Source organism: Aspergillus wentii (assembly GCF_001890725.1).
Source record: "Aspergillus wentii DTO 134E9 unplaced genomic scaffold ASPWEscaffold_7, whole genome shotgun sequence".
Classification (NCBI taxonomy): domain Eukaryota; kingdom Fungi; phylum Ascomycota; class Eurotiomycetes; order Eurotiales; family Aspergillaceae; genus Aspergillus; species Aspergillus wentii.
Genome location: NW_024467838.1, coordinates 1,600,423 through 1,622,754, shown reverse-complemented (window position 1 = coordinate 1,622,754; position 22,332 = coordinate 1,600,423). Strand labels below are relative to the sequence as shown.

The 22,332-nt window shown below is 49.9% G+C and overlaps 7 protein-coding genes across 7 annotated transcripts; 4 read left to right on the top strand and 3 right to left on the bottom strand.

The window, feature by feature from the left end:
• Positions 1-320: 320 nt before the first annotated feature.
• bro1 (putative signal transduction protein BroA) lies at positions 321-4,006 on the bottom strand. Its single transcript, XM_040829816.1, has 4 exons — positions 3,906-4,006; positions 3,396-3,854; positions 1,743-3,339; positions 321-1,687 (listed from the first exon to the last, which is right to left on the bottom strand). Exons 2-4 carry the CDS (start codon positions 3,671-3,673, stop codon positions 527-529), a joined length of 3,036 nt encoding a protein of 1,011 aa, XP_040685986.1. The 5' UTR covers positions 3,674-3,854; positions 3,906-4,006; the 3' UTR covers positions 321-526.
• A 58-nt stretch (positions 4,007-4,064) lies between these two features.
• ASPWEDRAFT_44398 (putative mitochondrial DnaJ chaperone (Mdj1)) lies at positions 4,065-6,378 on the bottom strand. The gene is made up of 3 exons (XM_040836258.1): positions 6,034-6,378; positions 4,695-5,962; positions 4,065-4,634 (listed from the first exon to the last, which is right to left on the bottom strand). Exons 1-3 carry the CDS (start codon positions 6,244-6,246, stop codon positions 4,430-4,432), a joined length of 1,686 nt encoding a protein of 561 aa, XP_040685985.1. The 5' UTR covers positions 6,247-6,378; the 3' UTR covers positions 4,065-4,429.
• A 325-nt stretch (positions 6,379-6,703) lies between these two features.
• On the top strand, positions 6,704-10,191 carry ASPWEDRAFT_53951 (endopeptidase La; the record flags this gene model as incomplete). The annotated part of the gene is made up of 3 exons (XM_040837980.1): positions 6,704-9,674; positions 9,741-9,958; positions 10,021-10,191. The coding sequence occupies 3 exons, from the start codon at positions 6,704-6,706 to the stop codon at positions 10,189-10,191; spliced, it is 3,360 nt and encodes a 1,119-aa protein (XP_040685984.1).
• Positions 10,192-12,914: 2,723 nt separating this feature from the next.
• Positions 12,915-15,659, top strand: ASPWEDRAFT_117939 (uncharacterized protein; the record flags this gene model as incomplete). Its single annotated transcript, XM_040828780.1, has 2 exons — positions 12,915-14,781; positions 14,827-15,659. The coding sequence occupies 2 exons, from the start codon at positions 12,915-12,917 to the stop codon at positions 15,657-15,659; spliced, it is 2,700 nt and encodes an 899-aa protein (XP_040685983.1).
• Positions 15,660-16,065: 406 nt separating this feature from the next.
• ASPWEDRAFT_44394 (CobW family GTP-binding protein) lies at positions 16,066-18,107 on the bottom strand. The gene is made up of 6 exons (XM_040836257.1): positions 17,902-18,107; positions 17,749-17,832; positions 17,688-17,699; positions 17,517-17,613; positions 16,933-17,452; positions 16,066-16,884 (listed from the first exon to the last, which is right to left on the bottom strand). The coding sequence occupies exons 1-6, from the start codon at positions 18,047-18,049 to the stop codon at positions 16,534-16,536; spliced, it is 1,212 nt and encodes a 403-aa protein (XP_040685982.1). The 5' UTR covers positions 18,050-18,107; the 3' UTR covers positions 16,066-16,533.
• Positions 18,108-18,379: 272 nt separating this feature from the next.
• ASPWEDRAFT_53948 (Mob1 family protein) lies at positions 18,380-20,062 on the top strand (the record flags this gene model as incomplete). The annotated part of the gene is made up of 2 exons (XM_040837978.1): positions 18,380-18,613; positions 18,686-20,062. 2 exons carry the CDS (start codon positions 18,380-18,382, stop codon positions 20,060-20,062), a joined length of 1,611 nt encoding a protein of 536 aa, XP_040685981.1.
• Positions 20,063-20,892: 830 nt separating this feature from the next.
• On the top strand, positions 20,893-21,690 carry ASPWEDRAFT_175589 (uncharacterized protein; the record flags this gene model as incomplete). The annotated part of the gene is made up of 1 exon (XM_040831380.1): positions 20,893-21,690. One exon carries the CDS (start codon positions 20,893-20,895, stop codon positions 21,688-21,690), a length of 798 nt encoding a protein of 265 aa, XP_040685980.1.
• Positions 21,691-22,332: the final 642 nt, after the last annotated feature.

Genomic DNA, 22,332 nt, shown 5'->3' with positions numbered 1-22,332 from the left:
TTCGGGAATTGTACTTTTAATATCTTTGTTTGGGGATTGTCCGATGTATAAATATAAATCAACTTGGGTTGGATCATCCCATTGTAATTAGTAGAAAATAGACCGCGTGGCTTACTTTGGAATAAATGCATGCATGTATCCTGTTTGGAGTACCTATATCCAAACCATGGAATCTGCGGTTCGTCAACAGTTTATATTATCCCTGGCATGAAGCAAGGAGCTTGCTTATCAGCCCACTTAATGATGATCTAAAGTGATTGTATGATTGTACATATATTTGAGTCATGCTAACTTATCACACATACTCGCATTACAACGGCGTCAAAAAACCATGGCTCAAGGCTGACTGACTCAAACCATAACCAGCTAGACAAGAACATATAAAAAAGATAAACATAAATAGATAAAAAAGATAAGTCATGAAAAAACGCCTAAAGTGCACAAAAAACCAACTGACATTCCCCGTAAGTCTATATATCATACTTTAGAACTTTGCCTCTCCCGCATAGGGTCAATTTGTATGATTTTATTTCCAGGCGTTCAGACCAGCCCAGGGATCAGCTGAGGAAGACTGCGACTGGGCTTTGTGGTGTTGGCTGCTTCCGTATGGTCGACTCTGGGCGTAGCCTCCTGGGCCGGAGGGGAAGGGACCCGTTGACGTAGGGTATGTCGTCTGCTGGGGCCGTGGTGGCGGCGGAGGCGGGACGTAGCCTTGTGGCATGTACTGGGAGGAGCCTGCTGGTGGGGTGGGAGCAGGGTAGCCAGGGTAAGGTGCGGGGGTACCGGTCCCGCTGTATGGGGCGGGGGTTGACGAGAAGAATTGCTGGTTTGGTGGAGGGGAGACGGGTGTCTGGAATGGATATGCCATTGGGTTGTAGCCTTCCGATAGAGGTGCGGCGGCGCCTTGTTGGAATGTTTGACCGTAGGGTACACTACCAGTTCCAGGTATGTACTGTCCATAAGGTGCAGGAGAATGAGAGAGAGGAGCACCGTGTTGCGGTTGCTGTTGTTGTTGTTGTTGTTGTCCAGTAGCAGGTGGGTAATGCGGCGACATCTTCGGAGATGCCATGGCGGCTGCGCTTGGGTATCCAGCGATCTGGACCGGAGGTGGAGGTGATTTGGCCTTGGCCTTGGACCCGGCAGCCGACGACGACGAAGATGGGGTAGGTGATGGCTTCGGTTCGGTGGACAGACGCTCCATCAACTGCCTTAACTTCTCTCGTTCCCGGTCTTCCTGATCCGATGATCCGTTGGCTCTCTCGCGTTCAATTTGGCCTAGCAGTTGCGCTCCCTCGGATCTTCGGTTGTTGATGAAGGTCTCGACATTCTTTTTCAAGCTATCCACGGTCTCAACCATCTCAGTGTAAAAGGTCTGCGCTTGCTCAATCCCGGATAGTAGACCGTTGAATGAATCGTAGATTCTCTTATACCGGGCCATGACGGTATTCCGCTGACGGGTGATGGTTTCATATTTTGACTGTTCGGATCGAACTCGCTTGTCCTGTAGCAAGTCGCCATATATTTTCGTGAGTTCCTTCATCAAAGAAGCTTGCTTATGGTTTGCCTGAAGTAGCCGATTCTGATGTGGCCGGAATTTCTCCAGCTCGGCTTCAAAGAGCTGGCTTTCCTGGCCGGTAATCGACTTTTTGTTCAAGATGAGCACGTTCGAGATATCGTCGTTATGAACCTGCGATGGTATAAGTGCCAAAATCCAAATGGCATGGGGTTTCAAGAAAGCCTACCTTGTCCTTAAGATCCTTCAAGACCTGAGAACGTTCTCGTTTGACCAAATTGAGCTTCTTCAGGATGGACTCGACTCTGGCTATTTGATCCGCCACCGAGATGCTACCTTCATCATACACATCATCCAACAGACTTCCCTCTGGTGTTGAGGCATATGGGCTTCCCATTCCGTTCTTTCCTTTGCTATTCTTCGAACCGGCTTTAATCATAGCCCGCTGGAAGAGGACATCGGCCTCATCTGTTTCTCCAGCAGAGCGCATCTCATCAAAGTCTCCCTCGTATTGCCGCAAAGTAGATAAAAGTTGAGAATCACTGGCACTCGCTTCATTGACTGTGTCTCGGTACGATCGAACATCTCCACGCAAGGTGGTATTCAATCGAGCACTGGGCTGCTGACTCCAGTCAGCCCCGTACTTGGAGCGCATCTTTTCGCATACGCTTTCCTCCAGATCTAGTTGTTTGGAACATTGGTCAAGCTGCGTTGTCACTTCCAACTTGCGATCTTGCAGGTTATCAAATGCTTTGACAAACGGCTGATGACCTGCAAGTTCTTGGCACCATTGCCGGAATTCGTCGTCGACCGTCATCTCCTGGTCCATTCCACCCTTGAGAATGTTCAGACTACCAGGGAGCTTGAGATAGTCCAGACTAGCCGCCATCTCGCCGTTTGCTGTTTCGACCTTCTCGGTTTCTGCTCGAATTAACTTGGCCTTTTCTTCATCGTAGAGACTTGCCGTCTCCGTGACGGACATGGGCACAAGCTTCTGGAAGATATCTGGTCCAATAATACGTTGGATATCTTGGCCTTGGTAGAGCTCGCTGACAGGGATCGCTTTCGCTGCTGGAAACTTTGCTACGGCGGATAAGCCAGCCTCATTCGGGACGGGGTGATGGTATATAAAGTCATTATCCTTGACGAGTGTCGCAGTCGTAGCCTGGACATTCGCAAGGTGGAACTTGATAAGATCCATAAGATTGGACCCGGATTCGCTGCTCAGATTCGAGTTGACAGGAACCGATGACGGGAATGTTTTGGCCCACGAGAGTGCGGCCAAGGAATGCTTCTCAGCGAGTTGGAGCCTGGCAATGGCCACTCCGTGCGATCCGCTCTCACTGTCTGCCAGGGCTTGGTAATAAGAAGCCACCGACGTTAAATGCGCCGCTTTTGCCTGAACGACAATCAACCACACCTTCTCAAAGACACCCTTGGAGTACTCCTGTATCCCTTCTACCGCCTGCGTGAAAAGATAAGCCGATTGACTCGCTATCTTTGCAAGCAACCCAGGCTTCTTCTGATCGGCCACCTGTTTCTCCAGAAAAACCTCTTGTGCCTGAGCGAGAGTTATATTGATTAAGGCCTTGACAGTTTCCCGGTTCAGGTCGGTCGACGGAGCGTGTAGGAAGTTCTCGTTGATATAGGTAAACATCCCGGCGGATGCCTGGAAGGAGTGATAGGCAGTTTTGAGACCGGAGTCTTCCGCACGGTTCTGGTCGGCAGCATGACACGAGAGGACGGCGGAGATGTTGAAGATGATGGATGCCTTTTCGTAGGCCAGAGAGTATTGGGAAGTGGGCTTGTGGGTGAAGGCGTCATACCTATAATCGAGAAGAATTAGAAAGACACAGATAACCCAAGCACAGAGTAAGCTTACCAAGTAAAAGAAATCTTAATGTGATTCTCATCAACAGGAAACCTCAGATCCAAGAGCTCCAGCTGTCCATAGTATCGATACAGCAGATCGCGCCCTGTCGCACTGTCCTTCCCAGCGCCCCTCATATCCTGGCGCAACCGGTGAAGAGTCGAGCACTCCTGTCCATATCGTTCTGGGTCCTCCCCATAGCTCTGCCTGATGTAGTCCTTAAGAGGCCGGACCCAATCGATTTCGTTGGTCTGCTTGAGCGGACACGAGAGCATCGGCGACTGAACCATTTTGATGGTCGTCAGGAGCAAGAAGCTCCCATTCAAGCAACAAGGAAAGACTGTAGAGCTAGTCGAAGAAGCTCCTGGAATCGAATCGCTCTCGTGGTTCTGGGCGGTGGAAGAGGGGAAGATTATCGGCGGCGGGCTTTGTGGGGTAACGAAGGGAGGCGGAAGGTTGGGTACGTAACTGCTGTGAGAGGTGTTAGTGAGATGGTGGAGGGGGCTGGGAGCCGCAATATACCAAGAGATGGTGCTATATAGAGCGTGGAAGACAGCGATCCGTAGAGAAGAAGAAAACTGACAGAATTAATCCTGTCTGCTCCACGATCAGCGGTGTGGTTGCTGCCTCGAAGATGATTGATGACGATGGGCGCGACTAGACGGCATGGATGTTCGAACAGCCGCCGCCGCGCTTCGGGGACGCCCAATCATACAGCAGAAGCTGTACAGGAGATCGGCCTGATCGAACTCTTCAGAAAAACTAAAAAGAAAAGTAGAGATGGCTTCGTGGAGTGCTAATCTAATGGTACAGTACATAAAATACAATCCCTCACACACTTTCTCTCTCCAAGATCAGGGTACAACAACCGTCCAGAAGCGGTCGGAATAGATAGTTAAGGTACATTGAAACATCCCAGCATTCAGAATGTAGATAAAAACAAACCCCCAGATCTCGCCGACGCTATGATATGTGTGTCAAGTAAATACAACCCGAGAAAGCCCAAACATATAATATGGTATTCAAAAAGGCACATGTCGCCATTATTAGGTCGAGCCCGAGGACTTCTTCTCGCTCTTCTCGTCATTGTTCTTGTTGGAATCACTCGATCCCTTCGTGCTTTGGTCGGTACCGGATTCTTTCTCGGCGTCGGCGTTTTTGCTGTTCATGAGTTTGTGCCATGCGGACTTAAGGAATCCTTCGTCTTTGGAGTCACCGGATCCGGAGCTGGATTCAGAAGCCGATTTGGGGCTTGATTGAGTGTCAGTATTTAGTAAAAATGAATATGATAGCAGTGTATGTTCGACTTACCCATCCTTACCAACGTCCATGATCCGTCGGGCAGTCTTGTCGTTCATCTCATCGGCAAGAACTTCGAGAATGGTTCGCTGGTTGCCCGTCAGGTATTTCGGCATGGCAACCTTGAATTCGACCTTCAGGTCACCCGTAGGGCTGAACCTGGCCCGGCCGCCGCCGAGTTTCTTCATTCCCATTCCGGACAGTGTGATTTTGTCGCCAGTACCCGTACCGGTAGCAACCTTGACCTTGACCTCGCCGTCCAGAGTCGGTATCGTCATCTCACCACCAAGAATTGCCGTAGTAAGAGGAATGGAGGCCGTGTACAGAATATCGGATCCAGAGCGGCTAAATCGTTGGTCGGGCGCGACTCGGATGGAGACGTACAAGTCACCTCGTTGGGTACGAGAACCGGGGGGTGCGTTTGCTCCTGTGGGAGGTGCATCTCCCTCGCTGGCCACTCTCAATCTCATGCCATCCTCCACACCACCAGGGATATCAACCTGGATCGTTTTACGGTCCCGAACCACTCCGTTGCCGTTGCACGAGCCACACTCGGATCCCCGAGGAACGCTGAGCCCTGCTCCACCACAGGCATCGCAAGTGGCTGCTAACTGGAAGCCTCCCTGCATCATGTGCACACGGGTTCCGGTACCGTTACACTGTCGACATTGGGTACGCTTAGCACCCTTCTTCAACCCGTCACCCTTACAGGTGCCGCACTCAGTCAATGGATTGATGACAATATCTTGCGATGTACCCTTTGCGGCCTCCATGAAGGAGATGTTGGTTTGGACCTCAATATCCTCACCAACCAGCACCTCCTGGAACGGGCTGCGTCTGCCCCGGCCAGCACGACGAGCGCCACCTGTGAAAGCACCGAACAGATCCTCAAAATTGATATCCTGCGAAAAGCCGCCTCCAAAGGGTCCACCACCGAAGCCACCGCCAAATCCGCCGAAACCTCCTCCGCCAAAACCTCCTGCGCCGGCGAACGGATTTCCACCCGCAGCGCTGGGGTCGAAGCCACCGTTCTGGTCAAATGCAGCACCACCGAATTTATCGAACTGCGCTCTCTTATTGGCGTCCGAGAGCAATTCATAAGCCGTTTGAGCCTCCGCGAACTTTTCCTTAGCGTTTGGTTCCTTGTTCGTATCCGGGTGGTATTTCTTTGCCATTCCATAGTATGCCTTCTTGATATCTCCTGCGGAAGCACCCTTATCTACTCCGAGGGTCTTATAAGGGTCGGCAATGGCGGTGAGAGGAGCGGTTGTATGGAAGCCCTATAGATGAAAAGAGGTCAATGGCCGTCCGGATAGAACAGTACATTCTGTATACACAGACAATAACCTACCCTCGACGATTGAAACACGGGATATTTCCTGCTAGAAGAGCCATCACGCAGGCACCTCGAGGGGGAAGAGCCTGTGGAGACATGATAACCCCGGGTCTGGGTAGATGATCGAATACTGGTCGCCGGGCTCTGGCTTGAGCATTGTCGCGAAGTCCGCAGCAGACGAGCGGGGATAGCCGCGGCTTTGGGCATAGCGGCGGTAGATGGATTCATCATGGAAAACAAAGGTGCATTGAAAGAATGACTTGGTGAGAACGAAGGAAAAAAAGGTGATTAGCAACCACCGGCGCTAGCTGAAATGGAATAAGGCGGTCGGGCAAACGAGACTATCCAGGATTTGCCGACTCCTGATGAAGGAATCAGAGAAGCTTCGAGTCTTTCTTTCGGCTCGAAAAAAGTTTCCCGACCGGAGAAACGTTGCGCCGGGCGGTGATGATGAAAGCGCCTGCTTCGGTAAGCAGTCACTCTACCACCAGCTCCTCTGGCACCACCTCCACCACCTGGGACCTTCCAACCCTCTGCATCTCCTCCTTTTCGTCTCTTGTCTAGCTTCATCTTCATCTACAGCTCATCAAGGGTCTATATTTCCTTTTATTTCCCTCTCAATCCCTCCTAATCCCTCCCATCCTCTCCCTTTTTCTCTACATCAAAGCATCGTCTACACAGTAGCATGCTCCGCGGCCAGACCCTCCCCTGGAGAGCCGCGCTCCATCAAACACCGCGCCCTCTAATCGTTCGGCCTTTCCTTGCTTCTCCTAGATACAATGCCAATTTCCGATCAGCCTTAAGGTCTACGCGCCTCTCCCGTCCTCTTCCGTCCTCTCCCCGCACCTTTTCCTCGAGCTCTATCCGACGGAAAGAAAAGCCTCCACCGGGGGAGGACAAAGAAGATTCGCCACAAAAGGAGCAGAAAGATGCCAACGAAGAGAAAGATGTTGACCGTAGCTCCGAATCTCGACGGAAACCCACCGATTCTTCGGGCAAGCATGGATCGTCATTAGAACCGGGAGCTCCGACATCGGGCTCCGCACGGCGGAAGGACAAGTCCACTGGGGACAAGGAGCAGCGTGGACTGGAAGAAGACTCCAAAAAGGACAATAATGCAGCTGAAGGAAAAGGCAATTCATCCGATCCATCACCGATTCCACCCAGCGGGAGTTCGTCGGACTCCAAACCTAGCGGTGCTAACAACGGTGGAAATGAAGACGGTGGCAAGAAAGGCAAGAAGGGCTCTAACGAGAAGGCTTTGCAGAAGCCTTCGGTTCCCGAGGTGTATCCTCAAGTGATGGCGATTCCAATTGCCAAGCGCCCCCTGTTCCCTGGATTCTACAAAGCAATTACTATTCGGGACCCTAATGTGGCCGTGGCCATCCAGGATATGATGAAGCGAGGACAGCCATACGTGGGTGCTTTCTTATTCAAGGACGAGAACGCTGATGGCGACGTGATTGAAAATCTGGATGACGTGTATGATGTTGGTGTCTTTGCCCAGATCACGGCTGCGTACCCACTCCGTGGAGAATCCAGCGGTGTGACCGCTGTGCTCTACCCTCACCGTCGCATCAAGGTTTCTTCGCTACTACCGCCCAGCGACCAGGCCAAGGCTACTGCGACTACAACAGAGGATAAGGCCACGGAAAAACGGGGTGATGTTGTTGCTAGCTTTGAAGAAGGCGCCGCCGAACCTGCGCCCAAAGATCACTACGAGCCGACCTCCTTCTTGCGAAAATACCCAGTCAGTCTGGTCAACGTGGAAAACCTGGTGGAAGAAGCACATGACAAGAAGAGTGCTATCATCCGTGCAGTGACAAGTGAGATTGTCAACGTGTGCAAAGAGATTGCTTCCCTCAACCCATTGTTCCGTGATCAGATTTCTGCCTTTTACACAGACCAATTTCCCGGAAACCTAAGTGATGAGCCTGCTAAGTTGGCCGATTTCGCCGCAGCTGTTTCCGCAGGAGAGCTGCACGAGATGCAAGAAGTCCTCGAGATGATGAATATTGAAGAGCGACTTCCTAAGGCGCTTGTGGTCTTGAAAAAGGAGTTGATGAACGCGCAACTGCAGTCGAAGATCTCCAAGGATGTGGAGGCTAAGATTCAGAAGCGCCAACGCGAGTACTGGTTGATGGAGCAGATGAAAGGCATCAAGAGAGAATTGGGCATTGAATCTGATGGAAAGGACAAGCTTGTCGAGAAGTTCAAAGAAAAGGCAGAGAAGCTTGCCATGCCAGAAGCTGTAAAGAAGGTGTTTGACGAGGAGATCAACAAGCTGGCTCACCTGGAACCGGCTGCGTCCGAATTCAACGTGACCCGCAACTACCTTGACTGGTTGACCCAGATTCCCTGGGGCCAGAAGAGTGTGGAGAATTTTGGAATCAAGAATGCGATGACCGTTCTGGATGAGGATCACTACGGCCTCAAGGATGTCAAGGACCGTATTCTTGAGTTTATCGCTGTTGGAAAGCTCCGTGGAACAGTGGAAGGAAAGATTCTCTGCCTTGTCGGCCCACCAGGTGTCGGAAAGACCAGTATCGGAAAGTCGATCGCTCGTGCACTAAACAGACAGTATTACCGATTCTCTGTTGGTGGGTTGACTGATGTGGCCGAGATTAAGGGACACCGAAGGACCTACGTCGGTGCTCTTCCTGGCCGTATCATCCAAGCTCTCAAGAAGTGCCAAACCGAAAACCCTCTCATCCTGATCGATGAGGTAGACAAGATTGGACGTGGACACCAGGGCGATCCGTCGTCCGCTTTGCTCGAACTCCTCGACCCTGAGCAGAATTCGTCGTTCTTGGACCATTATATGGATGTTCCGGTGGATCTATCCAAGGTTCTCTTTGTCTGCACTGCCAACATCACGGACACAATTCCTCGACCACTTTTGGATCGTATGGAACTCATTGAGCTTTCGGGTTACGTTGCGGACGAGAAGAAGGCCATCGCGGATCGTTACTTGGCTCCCGCTGCAAGAGAGCTGACTGGTCTCAAGGAAGTCGATGTTACTCTTAAGGAGGATGCCATCGAAGAGCTCATCAAATCATACTGTCGCGAAAGCGGTGTCCGCAACTTGAAGAAGCAGATCGAAAAGGTCTATCGAAAGGCCGCTTTCAAGATTGTTCAGGATTTGGGAGAGGATGTCTTTGCGGAAGAAGACGCCATTACCGATGAAGGAAAGGCTGCGCAGGAGTCGTCGAAGAAGGAAGAGACCTCCGATCCGAATGACCCCCCTGCTGACCCAGAGAAATCGACCACGGAAACTCCCCGACTTGCTCTTAAGGTACCTGATAGCGTGCACCTCAGCATCGGCAAAGACAGCCTCACAGACTATGTTGGGCCACCAGTTTTCACGGCCGATCGCCTGTACGACACTTTCCCCCCCGGTGTGACGATGGGACTTGCATGGACCAGTATGGGAGGCGCCGCTCTCTACGTTGAATCTATTTTGGAGAATGCCCTGACACCTGAGTCGCGACCGGGTATCGACATCACTGGTAACTTGCAGAATGTCATGAAGGAATCTACCCACATTGCCTATTCATTCTCCAAGTCGGTGATGGCTAAGAAATTCCCGGAAAACAAATTCTTTGAAAAGGCCAAGCTGCACATGCATTGCCCTGAGGGTGCTGTGCCCAAAGATGGTATGTTCCATGATCACCGCGCTGTTCCCCTCCTCCTTTTCATTTAGCGTGGACTAACGTGGCTAGGCCCATCTGCTGGTATTACCATGGCGACGTCTCTGTTGTCCTTGGCTTTGGACCACCCTCTCGACCCAACTATTGCCATGACAGGAGAACTGACCGTGACTGGCAAGGTGTTGCGCATTGGAGGGTTGCGGGAGAAGACAGTTGCGGCGCGCCGTGCGGGAGCGAAGAAGATTATTTTCCCCGCGGATAACATGTCCGACTGGCTTGAGCTGCCTGAGGTGAGTTTAATCTCATATTTTATCTGCTTTCTGCGAGTCAATTGTCTAATAAGTTGGTACAGAACATCAAGCAAGGCATTGAAGGCCATGCGGCCGGCTGGTACTCGGAGGTGTTTGACATTCTCTTTGCCAACCTAGACCGAGACGCCGCCAACAAGGTGTGGTCGAAGGCGCTTGCGGACACATCGTCCAAGAAAAAACTCAAGGAGAGCCACGAAGACGACGATGATTGAATGTACCGCTCGTGGTTTATGACAAGCTAACATTTTTTATTTTATTTTTATCTCCTTTTCAATTTTGGTATATACTTTTGACACTTTTGTTATGGCCCTGTGTATTTTTGATATCTTGTGTTTGGTCACGTCTGTCGGTCTATTTGTATGTACACGGCGTTTCATTGCGGAATGCATGGCCCGGAGTTCTGTGTGTTTTTCTTTCTTTTCTTTTTATTCGAGGATTTTGTCTAGAGAACTACCCAAGGTGGGACTTGAGAGCTTATGCTTCCAGGCAGTGGATGTCTTATCATCCCCCGAGCCTACCTGTCGAAGTGGGCAGGCTGCATGAAAAGGCTGGCAGGGACAACTGGACAACGGATGAGCGATAAGAACGGAAGACAAGGGGGGAAAAGAAAGACAACAGAACCAAACTCCACTCTAAGATTTTCATTTTAAAAAATGGGGGGAAGCCAAAGAAGTGTGTGTCCAGTTCGCTGGCCGTGTATAATGATTGATGGTTGAACAGATAGAGGAGACCCATGGATAATACCTTTGCTATTGCGACATGTATGTATATATGAGGTCTTGGAATATGTAATTTGTCCGCCTGGTATTGTTGTATTGAATGAAGCCGTTAAGCGTTGAAGAGATGAAGGAGCTATTCGGCGATTGTATGCGCTGTCTTTGGTTGGAGTGGCCGTGAATAATGACGCCCGGTCGAGCCTCACGATGCAGAAGCAGCAGCCAATGTAATATGTAGGTGACTGGAAAGGAGGAGACACGCAGAGCAAACACCTCCGTTATTCTCCGCAAGTCACAGTCCGATCAGCAACGATTGCAACGAGGGGTTCAGTAAGATCCCAGTATATGTAGTTAATAATACAGCAATGATGCTGAAGTGCAGCGAGAAAAAAAAAAAGGAAAAAAACTCCCAGTAAAGCCTAGCAAAGTGTCAAACTGAACCAGAAAACAGAATCGATCAACGACATCTGATTGGAGGAATGGGAATATTCTGGTCGATGGATGGAAGCATCACTTTGAAATGGAGGGGAGACTAAAAGCTGCAGTTCTTTGCTTTTGGATAGTATTATTGCGTTTCGACCGGTAGGGATGGCACAGATGTTACTGTAGCTAGATTATGGAGTACATGAAGGCGTGGCTCTATTTTATGATGTAGTATTCAAGATAGAATGGAGCGGTTAGAGCGATACGCTCGAGTATTCTTCTTCATCGTCATTTTTGGTGATTTTGTGGTGATGATGGAGAGAAAGAGATGGGATGGAGGAGACTGGATGGAGCCAACGCATGGAGGACACTAACGCATGCCAGATTGTTGGAGAGCTGAAGTTATTTATCTTCCTTTTTCTCCATCTAGTCCCTCTAGTCCGTCTAGTTCTGTATATTTTAATATAAATATTATTTAGTGACTCTCGACCCAACCGGCAGGGCGAACAGGAACCGGGCTTCGAGAAGGATTTGGGCTGTGCATTTGCAGTAGTGGATCGGAAGATGGAGTTGATGGAGTGACAGTTGATATCTCGACTGTATACAGTACAGTATACTAGTAAGTATTGAAGGAGTATAGTATCAAGTGATCAGAAATCAGTCCGATTCTATACCACACTGACACTGACAGACTCCATCGACCCCATCGTGATTCTGTCTTCTCATGGTGACCACGAATGCAATATGCGCGGTTTGTTGTACTGTCTATAGTGAGTGTTGTTAATTGGAGTCCGTCACCCCCCCCCCCCATTATATCATCATAGCATGTAGATCCTCAACCAGCTGTAAGATACGATGGAGTAGACTGATGCTCTCCGCCTCTTTGAATGATGTCTTTGATCATCGCAGTTCATCGAGTCCAACAACAAAAAGGTGGATGTGAAACTGTTTATGAGGGAGGCTGTTGTGGTGATGGACCCGAGTCTGTGGCATCAGGCACTGTCAGGCCGCAGTGCATTTTGATTTGCTCCACTAGAGAGAAAGAAAATAGAGAAAATAATAAGAAAATATGGTGTTTTATTGCTTGCGTTTGGCATTAATTATGGCTCATTTGGGGAATGTTTAATTGATATCATTTATTTTATTTTATTAATTTTATATTTATTTATTTTGGCGTAGTTTTGTGCGTTTGGTCCTCCTGTCTCTGACTCCAATTCTCTCTTACACGTGAATCTTTTTTATTTGCATTCATTCTTCCTATTGGACTCCATCAAACAGTCTCTTCTTGTGTCCTTTTGGGCGGTGAAAAAAATCCCTGAATGTGAGGTTGTTTGAAGAACTGGATATTAATTGAGTGAGTAGCCTTGCAGCTCAACCTCCTATCTTCACTACCTCTTACTTTCTCCTCTATCCCATTCCCTCCACGACATCCCTGGTTGCCTGTCTAGGTATCTTTTTCTGTTTCATCTCTGACTCAGCCCTCAATCCTTAGAGTTAGTAGTGTTAGATACCCGACGCTGTGTGTTCGAAACGATTTTCTCTCTTGACAACAAATCCGATCTTCACCGACTCCTCCCCTCCCCCTTGTCTTTCTGAAGGAAAAAAAAAAAAAAAAAAACTTCTATCTGGTCAAAACAAGAAAAAATCAAGAAAAACTAGACACCAGAAAATAGTTAGAATCCTCAAAGTGACCGATTTCAATTTCTTATGGACATCGGGATTGTGTCCGGCCAGCGGGGTGTCCAAGTCGTTTCTTACACGACCGACGACGAGCGATAGACACAGTGTCGTGCCGTATGGCCATCTCCATTGCCGACAGTTCCTGTAGCCCAACGAGGCCCTTGGATCTGCTTCCTGAGCAGCCGCAAAAGTTCCCTCCTCGCAAGCAGAGCATGTGGCAGCGATTGGGACTTCGTCGATTGCTGGGTCGTGATGATCGAGATTCTGCTTCCCACTCGCCTGCCTCCTCCGGGACCTCTTCTCCCAGCCACCAGCGACAGCACCACCACAGTCACAGCCATACCAACAACAGCAGTTCCTTCAGCGCCAGCAAATTCCACGATCACCTCTCCCGCAAACTGTCCAAGCGAGTCGGCGTCGCCCTGCCTCGTTCCACCACCTTTAAACGCCAGGACTCGGAACGTCGAGATCGGCTCGCTCCTGCCAACCCAGAGCCCCGTCGTGCCCAATCCGCCGACCGTCGCCGCCCGCTGAGCGCCCAGAGAACCAGATCTCCACAGCCCGCCGTGGGCCCCAGGTTATCCGCTCCCGAGGTCCAGTGGTGCGAGGAGGAGGCTGCTGAGACCACGGTTGACGAACCGCCCGAGACGAATGATGACAGCGATCTCCGATCGGAATGGAACCCTGGCCCTGACGTGACGGATGCTCCCGAAGAGCAACCAGCGGACGAGATGATCGAGATGGAGCTGGACAAACGATGGATTCTCAATCTGAGCATGCACTTCCGCGACCGGTCCGAGCGGGAGAAATTTTTCGTCACCTACGCCGAAGCCCCCAATCGCTGGCGCAGAGTCACCATTTCGTGCGATTACCGCAACGCCACCCCAGATTCGCTCGAGCAGGACTTGAAGGAATTGCGCTACCAGCGGGATAAGTGCTCTCGCATCTACGAATCCATCCGGGAATCCCTCCTCGACATCCAATTCTACGACACCGTCACCAATCTCAAGCTCGAGACCCGCGATGGCCGCCTGCATGTCCATGTGACCGAAGACGTGAACGAAATCATTCCCTATCCTCCTGTTTCCTGCGTGGGCCATTTGCCCAACGCTCGCCTCGTCCCCGAGAATCGCCTGCATTTCGATGCGCACTTGTCTGGGTTCGTCTACAATGTGCGACTGGGTGGAAGAAATTTTATCAAAAAGGAAATCCCCGGCCCTGACACGGTGGATGAGTTCCTCTACGAAATCAATGCGCTGAATGCGCTCAATGGCGCGCCTAGTGTGATTCAGGTGCAAGGAATTGTGGTCGATGACCGCGAGGAGGTGGTAAAAGGTCTGCTGATCGAATATGCCGAGCAAGGAGCGTTGGTCGACATCCTGTACGAAAACCGTGGCGAAATAACCTGGGAGCGACGAGAACGGTGGGCCAAGCAGATCATCCAAGGTCTCTGCGAAATCCACGAATCCGGCTACGTACAGGGCGATTTCACACTCTCTAACATTGTCGTGGACGCCAATGACAATGCCAAAATTATTGACATCAATCGACGCGGTTGTCCCGTAGGATGGGAGCCGCCGGAAATTGCGGCCAAGATCGAAAGCAACCAACGAATATCCATGTACATTGGAGTGAAGACGGATCTGTATCAGTTGGGAATGACCCTGTGGGCATTGGCGATGCAGGAGGATGAACCGGAACGACAGTGTCGCCCGTTGCTTCTGGATGAAGACGCGAAAGTGCCGGACTATTATCGAAGGCTTGTTGATATTTGCCTCAGCCCGAACCCTCGACACCGGCTGTCAGCCAAGGAGTTGTTGGGCTTTTTCCCGCGTGAGCTTCCGATGGAGCAGCCTATTCCTCTTATGATACGCCCTCAACCTCATCACATACACTCAAGCATTGGTGTGGGACTGCGTAACGGTTTTCTTCCCCTGCAAAACGCCCGTGCGATTCCTGCCTCCGTGGCCTTTGCCAATTCGCGTGGACCGCCAAATGGCAACACAGGTTACTACCCTCCCACACAAGACGATCTAGATGACGGCTACTCCATGAGCCAATATCACCCGAATCTCGCGGCTGCACCGCCATATCTTGAACGAAACAGCGGCATGTCGCTTGAAGCCGACGAGTTCCGACCCAGAACAGCTGAGACAATGGACGATTCGAGGATTCGTGCATTTTCAGTAGACAGCAATCCGCCTGCACGCCTGGACCTTGATGAATTGGATGACCAGCCAGGCTTTTCAGAATCTATCAGTCAAGCATTACGCCCGGACAATTTGGGAGACACCCAAAACCTGACATCTCAGAGCAATCCTCACGAAATCGACTTGGATGCTACTATACACCCTCTCTTTCGCAATTCAACAGATCAAGAAGCAGGCCTGCCACCATTCCGAGACGCTCTGCCTGGAGAACTTGCAGGCGTTGGTGGACACCCAGCTTGTTCTTTGAATCAAAATCCCACCGATAACCCGTCTCCAGACTCTGTGAAATACCAAGAGTCTCCCTTATCCTCCGCATCAACCCAGTCCACTGAGCCATACCCACCACCCGTGACAGATTTGGGACAAGCATATATGCCCACCGAAGATGCCACGTACCCGGACTGGTCAACACAAGTGCCCTCACACTCAGTTTCATCCCTTTTACATTCAATACTACCGATAAACCCCGCCCTAAGTCCTTCAGAACAAAAATTGATATCCACGAACCCGAATCCATTCCACTCGCCTCTTACCATCCGTTCTGCCCTTAACTATCCAAGACCGGGCTTCCAAAGCCATTCACCCTACCTGAGCGACTCTCATTTACCGATAAATCCAGCATTCAGTGACAAGGCTCTCCCATCCCTATGACACTGGCTTTCTACATGAACGAACCCTCACTTGACCTTATCAGCCCTCTCCCTCCCAACAAAAAAGTTCATCCAACCGCACTGATTTACGCTATCTTGATTTGAAGGCCCAACATTGAGGTCTACTGCTGCTCGATACCCTTTCACAATCATTCTGCTTCCCTGCCTTGCCCCTTTTCTTTTTGTCCACGTCCCCCATTTTTTTTTTTAACTGCGCTGTATACTTAACTTTTCCTAACGTGTTTTACGCCTCACTTGGGAGAAGATGGTAACGCATCTGCAAGGTAGCAGATTTCACGGCGAAAACTGGAGTTATGACTTTTCAATCTCGGATTTTCTTTTTCCTTCGTATTTTAGCTTGATTTATCCTTTTTTTTTTCGATGTTCTTGGGCTGAATTCGTCCGTTTTCTGATTTTTGTTGCTCTCTTTTGCGTTATCCTCTTCCTCTGAATTTGGCAGTGTTGTTGTTTCCCTTCCCCCAAGGACTTGAAAGAAAGGCCCCATTACGTTTGCTGTTAATCAGCTGCGTGTCCTTGGTTTACTGATTGATTGATTTACTGATTTTTTTTTTGGCACTCTTTAACGACTTTTTGATGACATACCAATGGAGGAATGTCCTCTTCCTGATTTTCGTTTTTTTTCTCCCCCTCGTGATCTTCCAAATGTATATTGATTGGTGTTGATAATATTCTTTTCCTGAGGGCTGTATTAATTTATATCATTGCATTTTATTTTATATGTTTACTGCTACTGCTTTTTATATCAAACCAAGACATCCATATCATGCATTCTACACATTCAATCTTCATCGCGTTTCAATCGTGAGCGTAAGAAGGGTCACAATTAAAGTCATCTCTCCATTTTGACCCAGCGCTTAATCATCCTGAGTCAAGAATTTTTCAAAATTCTCCTTCCACGGCTCGACATCACCACCCAGTCCCCTTCCAATCAACACAATCTTACATTGCGATTTAGGATCAGCTGGAGATTCCGAGTCCCGAATTTCAAATACATCCCGAACGGCTTGGATGATCTTTGACGACCCATCTTCTAGGACTAGGATACCCTTTAGACGGTGGATTTCGAAATCCTTTGGCTGGGGGCTCGTTGGGGAGGTGATTGATGGGACTTCCGAGTCCCAGAGGACAGAGCGGAGCCAGGCGTCGACGCTGGAGACTTTTGAGGGTGAGATTGGGGGGAGGGTTATTGCTATGGTTGAGATTGCCTAAATACACCATCAGCTAATGTTTATAAGAAGGAAGGTAGAACTAACAGGGTCAATATGACTATGACCCTTTTCACCAAAATCCATACTAGCCAGATGGTCATACGCATGCAGATCCAGCACGACGCCCTCAATCTGAGACGTCTTACTATGATCCGTAACGTGGATTTTCGCCGCATTGTTGATCGCACAGATCCGATCTCTGACGTGCTCGAGTTCATCCGCCGTCACGAGGTCCGCCTTGTTCAGGATGATCACGTCCGCGTGCGATATCTGCATATGCGCCATGGAGAGCACGGGTCCGGAGTGGGCGTGATCGTGTGCGTCCTCATTTTCATGAGCGTTGACCTTTTCCTCGGGTGCTGGCTCGTCGAGGAGGCGGAGGATGTTCTTTGCGTCGACTAGGGTGACGATGCCGTCGAGGTAGATGGAGCTGCCTAGGTTATCGTCTACCCAGAAGATGGGGGCGATGTTGCCTGGGTCTGCGAGGCCGGTGGTTTCGAGGAGGATGTAGTCGAATGTGCCGCGGCGTTCCATCAGAGATTCGATGGCCATGACGCCGGAGTCTCTGTTATCGTTAGATATTACATTCATATTGGTGAGATGTGGATATGACCCAGTTGGGGGCTTACTTGACAGAACAGCAGATACAGCCATTGCCGACTTCCATCCATTCGGTGACTTCTTGGCCTCCTTGGTTAACTGTTAAGGGTTTTTCAATGTCCGTTGCTTGGGTTCGGTTAGTTGAGTTGCTTGAGGTGAGGTAGGTTGATATTTGAATGCCCTCATTCTACGCAACTTACAGTCTCCAAATTCTACAAATACTTAGCAATAATCATCAAATATATTCATATGTAAACAAACCGTTCATAATCACGGCGATCTTCTTGCCATGCTTTTCAGTGAGGATATAGTTCAGCAGAGTGGTCTTGCCCGCACCCAGATATCCTGACTTCATGTCAGCGCAGATTCAAATTGATTTGTTTATAATAACAAAAAAAGTTAGTTAAATCATACCAGTCACCAGTGTTATAGGCACGCGATTCTGCTCTGGGACATCTATAGTTGTGGCTGGAGTAGTAGAGCTCTGCTTCTCCGAGTCAGGAAGCATAGATACATCGATCAACTCGGGGGGGGCGTCATCGTCATCCATATATGAAGCCATCTTTATCAAACTGAAGAGTTTATCCTCTTGTATTTTGTTTAAACGCAGTCGAGAATTCAATATAGCATCCAGAATCCAGACGTTGCGGCGGCGATCGAGTGACGTTACCCAGAGCGGATGCAGATTAGGGTTTAGGGCTCTTCGGGTCATGCTGCTTGACGTTGGGGGCTTCCATTCCGTCCAGCGTCGGCTTCAGCTGCAGCTCCAGCTGGCAATCATTCATCGTCAACCAATCGGCCTTTCTTTGATTCTTTGATACGTTCCTTCACTTTTTTATACATTTTCAGACCCAGTGAAAGCTGCGGTCTATCTCTCCCTCGTTTCTCTGCCATGGCTGCTGCGGGAGCCTCCCCGTCCAGCTCCCCGCGGCTCCCCAGTCCTCCGCCTTTTACGGAAGTTCAAATCGGGCCCAAGTCGCCCTCGGTCGGCGAGTCCTTTGGCAAGGATGCCGAAGGATTGCTCGGAAACTCGAATGTAGACGAAGATGTCTCGACAAGGAGGATCAGACCAGGAACAAAAGCTGACGATATGGCGTTTGGTCCTCCGTTGATTCCGCTCTCGCAGGTCAGTTTGTAAACAAAGCCGCCAGCTTGGCATTAATCAATCAATCAATCACCCACTGACCAACCCCGACAGCTCGATTCCCCATTCCAACTCCAGGAGCACCTCAAGGCTCTTTATCATCATTACACAAGACCCGAAGGTTCGGATACAGTCGTTCCGATCAATCGCAATGTTGCTATCCAGCTCGCGGAGCCTCCCGAGGGCGTCGACCGGTCCCTGTGGCTCTATGAGCTCTGTCGCTTCCTCACCATGAAGGTCAACAATCTTATCATCGCTTTCTTCGCCGAGTCTCCCCCTTGTACCTCCCAGACGTGTCCCGAAATGCGAGCCTCGGAATGGCAATACCTTTGCGCTGTTCATGACCCGCCCAAATCCTGCTGCGCTATCGACTACTGCTGTCATACCCTCGACTGGGCTACCAATATCCTCACTTCACCTAAGTACTTCCCCAGTCGGTTGACTCTTGGTTCGGAGGCGGGCGGCGGTCCTCAGGCAAGCATGAGACATCTGACCAATATCTTCCGTCGGCTCTATCGTATCTTTGCCCACGCTTGGTTTCAACATCGGGAGGTGTTCTGGCAGGTTGAGGGCCATGATGGTCTTTACATATTCTTCAAGACGGTTTGCGACATGTACAATCTTATTCCGGAAGACAACTACACTGTTCCTGCGGAGGCGGAGGGTTTGGATGCGCAGCCTCCCGTACAGGAACCGGTCGACGGGCGCCGGTTGACCATACTGCGTAAGGAGGACGAGAACCCCTTCCCTACGTCCCTGCAGGATCTGGACGCTTCGTCACTCGGCACCGCTGCCACCACACGACGACACAAGCACACCCCGTCGACGGGGTCTCGCGTTACAACCATTAGTGAAAGTGCGGAGGATATTGAACAATTCCCACTATTACCCGAGGAAACCACGGTTATTGAAAATCCGGAGCCGCAAGCACCTGCTGAAGCCGCTGAAGAGCAACCGAAAGCTCAGGAACAGGAACAGGAACAGCCAGCAGCTGAGGCTGTCGAGCCAAATATTACCGTTGAAGAAGTAGGAGAGACAGCCCCGCAGGGATTGGAACCGGAGAAGCCGGAAACGAAAGAGCCGGAGCAAGCTCCTGAGCCCGAGAAGTCGGGAGAGGCTGAACAGACTGAAGAGCCAGCCAAGCCCGCAGAGACAAATGCAGAGCCTGAACCAGCCAAGCAGGAGAGTGAGGCTGAAGCAGCCCCGTCGACGGAAGATACCCCTGCTCAAAACTCCGAGCCTGAACCGGAAGCAGAGTCGAAGCCAAAATCCGACAAAGAACCAGAAAAGGAGGCTGAGCCTGAGTCTGAGCAAAAGCCAGAGGCAGAGGCAGAGGCAGAGGCACCAGCCGCGGCGCCAGCAGAACCGGCATCAGAGCCGAAACAAGAGGCAGAGCACAAGGAAGAAAAAGAGCCTACCAAGGAGTCTTGAATACTGACTTGATCTGTTTCATCTTCCGTTCTATTCACTTTCCACTCCTTCTATTCTCCTTCTTCTTTAATATTTCTGCAACCCCAGGGTGTCAGACTATGCTTGTAATATGCGTTGCATTGTGATGATGGCTCTTTGGCTCATGAAGCACGCTGTCAAGGAGTTGCATTAATTGTTGTGTAATATACGATTCGAGATTGTCTTGTTATTTAATGATACCCATGATTTGCAGATATACCCGTAGAGTTTGACTGCTCTTTGGAAGAAACTATCTAGCCCTTCTGCAGCTGGTATTTAATCGAATTTGTCTCTCAGAATCTGTCGAAAGCAGGCTTGATATTTCTCAAACCCGTATGGTCTTTGCCGTCATCGACAGCCAGCAACTTTTGACGGGCATCGATCTCGTGCTGCTCCCAAAGCAACCGAATTAAGCTTTCTTCAATACTCTAGGGCATGGATACACAATTTCGACGACCATTTGGCCTCTAAACTGACTTTTGAGTACAGCATTGGGGAGGAAAGAGATAGGACTGTTTATTCCTTCTGCGGAAGTGGCTGCAGCAAATGTATTGAGGATAGAAGACTGGTGTGTCTCATCTTGTAGAGGTTTTGAGGGGAGATGAGACTTGGTGTGTTATGCCCTAAGGTTGACATTCACTGTTGCGTGTTGTTGGTGTTCCTCTTTTTCACCTTGCCCTCGACATCCCTCATACATCCCTCCCCTCCACCTCTTCTTCTTTCTCTCTCCTCACTCTCTTCCTCACCCCCCCTCCTCCTCATCCACCTCACCCCAGCATCCTTCTTCCTCAGAAGCAACAGCAAACAGCAAGATGACTTCCCCCTCCTTGCTCGGTCTCCCTACTGAGCTTCTTCTGCTTTTGTCAGGGCACCTTTATTCCCTGAAAGATCTCTATACGCTGGTGCTCACCTCCAAGAGACTGTATTACATTTACAAGGATACATCCAAACACGTCCTTCGACTGGCCGTCAAATCCCCTTTGCTAGAGCCATCTCCCCATTTCCTCGTGGCCTTCACTGCTCGCAGGGTGGCGGACTGGGCTGTGCAGAGCAATGAACGGAAGCAGAAGTTGCATCAAACCCTCGGTGGGGGGATGCAGTCACTCCTCAGCCTTGCAATTGAAGTGGTCGATGATGGTATAACTCTGGACGATATCCGTCAGGCGTGGAAATACAAAATGGATGTTCTAAACCCTCTCAGTGAGGAAATTGATATGATATGCGGTCCTTCCTCGTATGACGATGATGGTGAAATTCTCGATAATATGATAATCTGCCATGATACCGAAATTGCCCTCTACAACTGGATCATCTTCGGGGACTTGTTTCACCATTCCATATCAGCCATCTATGATGACCCGCGGCCCGCTATAACCCCATTGTCAAGCGCAACGCGGTTCAAGTTTCTAATCGACTGCCTACCGGACAGAATGGCATTCGACAGCACAGTGGGTTTACCCCCATGGTTTGAAGAATATCGCCGATCCGGTCAGCGTGATACATATCAGCAATGGAGTTTGATTGCGGCCACAATGAAGTTCTTGGGTGAGAAAAGGTGGACGGAAGCTATGGGGCAAGACGCTCCCTTGCAGATGAACAAGCGAGTATAAGGCAGCTTATTTTGCTCTATTTGGTGATGCATCTTGGCTCAAAGAGTCTGCGAGTGCTACGACCGGGCGGCTTTGACGCTATGAAGGAAGAAATTTCAACTATCGAGGCCAAAATCAAGAAACTGCCCAACTCACTGATACAGGACATTATTGGACGACCCACCTTCAAGTAGCTGGGGTGATCCATGGCAGGTTTCCCCATATATAGACATGGTAGAAGAAATGGCAATCACGATCCATGGCAATCATCCCGATGAATGGCCTTGGGAGGGGGAAGATTGGGATTGCTTCCTAGAAGCAGTCCGATAAGCTTGATGCTACACACGAATTAACCTTCAGCAACAGCTTTGACTTTGCTTGCCAAAAACCTGTCTATGTTGGTTTGCGGTCTATGTGGAATGTCAACATTGTGTTCAGTGTGAAATTCGGATCATGGCAGTGCATTTCTACGAGGCTGAATCGGAATCCTTAGGCACCTGGTGCGATTGATATGAAGCTATTGGTCATTTCCCTATGGAGTGCAGCCAGATGATCTGCTCCAATGCCATCTTCAACGGATAGCAATTGGTGTTTTAACATTTAAGGACTGTGGCCCAACGGTTCAAATCTATGTGCACTGTGAATAGCATTTTATGTCAAATA

Bases quoted from the DNA above. Each gene is read 5' to 3' on its own strand.
- bro1 (XM_040829816.1), bottom strand. From the start codon at position 3,673: ATGGTTCAGTCGCCGATGCTCTCGTGTCCGCTCAAGCAGACCAACGAA. The intron at 3,340-3,395 runs GTAAGCTTACTC...TCTCGATTATAG, and splicing joins ATTAAGATTTCTTTTACTTG to GTATGACGCCTTCACCCACA. The intron at 1,688-1,742 runs GTAGGCTTTCTT...ATACCATCGCAG, and splicing joins TGAAGGATCTTAAGGACAAG to GTTCATAACGACGATATCTC.
- ASPWEDRAFT_44398 (XM_040836258.1), bottom strand. From the start codon at position 6,246: ATGAATCCATCTACCGCCGCTATGCCCAAAGCCGCGGCTATCCCCGCT. The intron at 5,963-6,033 runs GTAGGTTATTGT...TTTCATCTATAG, and splicing joins CCGTGTTTCAATCGTCGAGG to GGCTTCCATACAACCGCTCC. The intron at 4,635-4,694 runs GTAAGTCGAACA...CACTCAATCAAG, and splicing joins ATGGACGTTGGTAAGGATGG to CCCCAAATCGGCTTCTGAAT.
- ASPWEDRAFT_44394 (XM_040836257.1), bottom strand. From the start codon at position 18,049: ATGGCTTCATATATGGATGACGATGACGCCCCCCCCGAGTTGATCGAT. The intron at 17,453-17,516 runs GTAAGCCCCCAA...TAACGATAACAG, and splicing joins TGTATCTGCTGTTCTGTCAA to AGACTCCGGCGTCATGGCCA. The intron at 16,885-16,932 runs GTTAGTTCTACC...TGGTGTATTTAG, and splicing joins GTCATAGTCATATTGACCCT to GCAATCTCAACCATAGCAAT.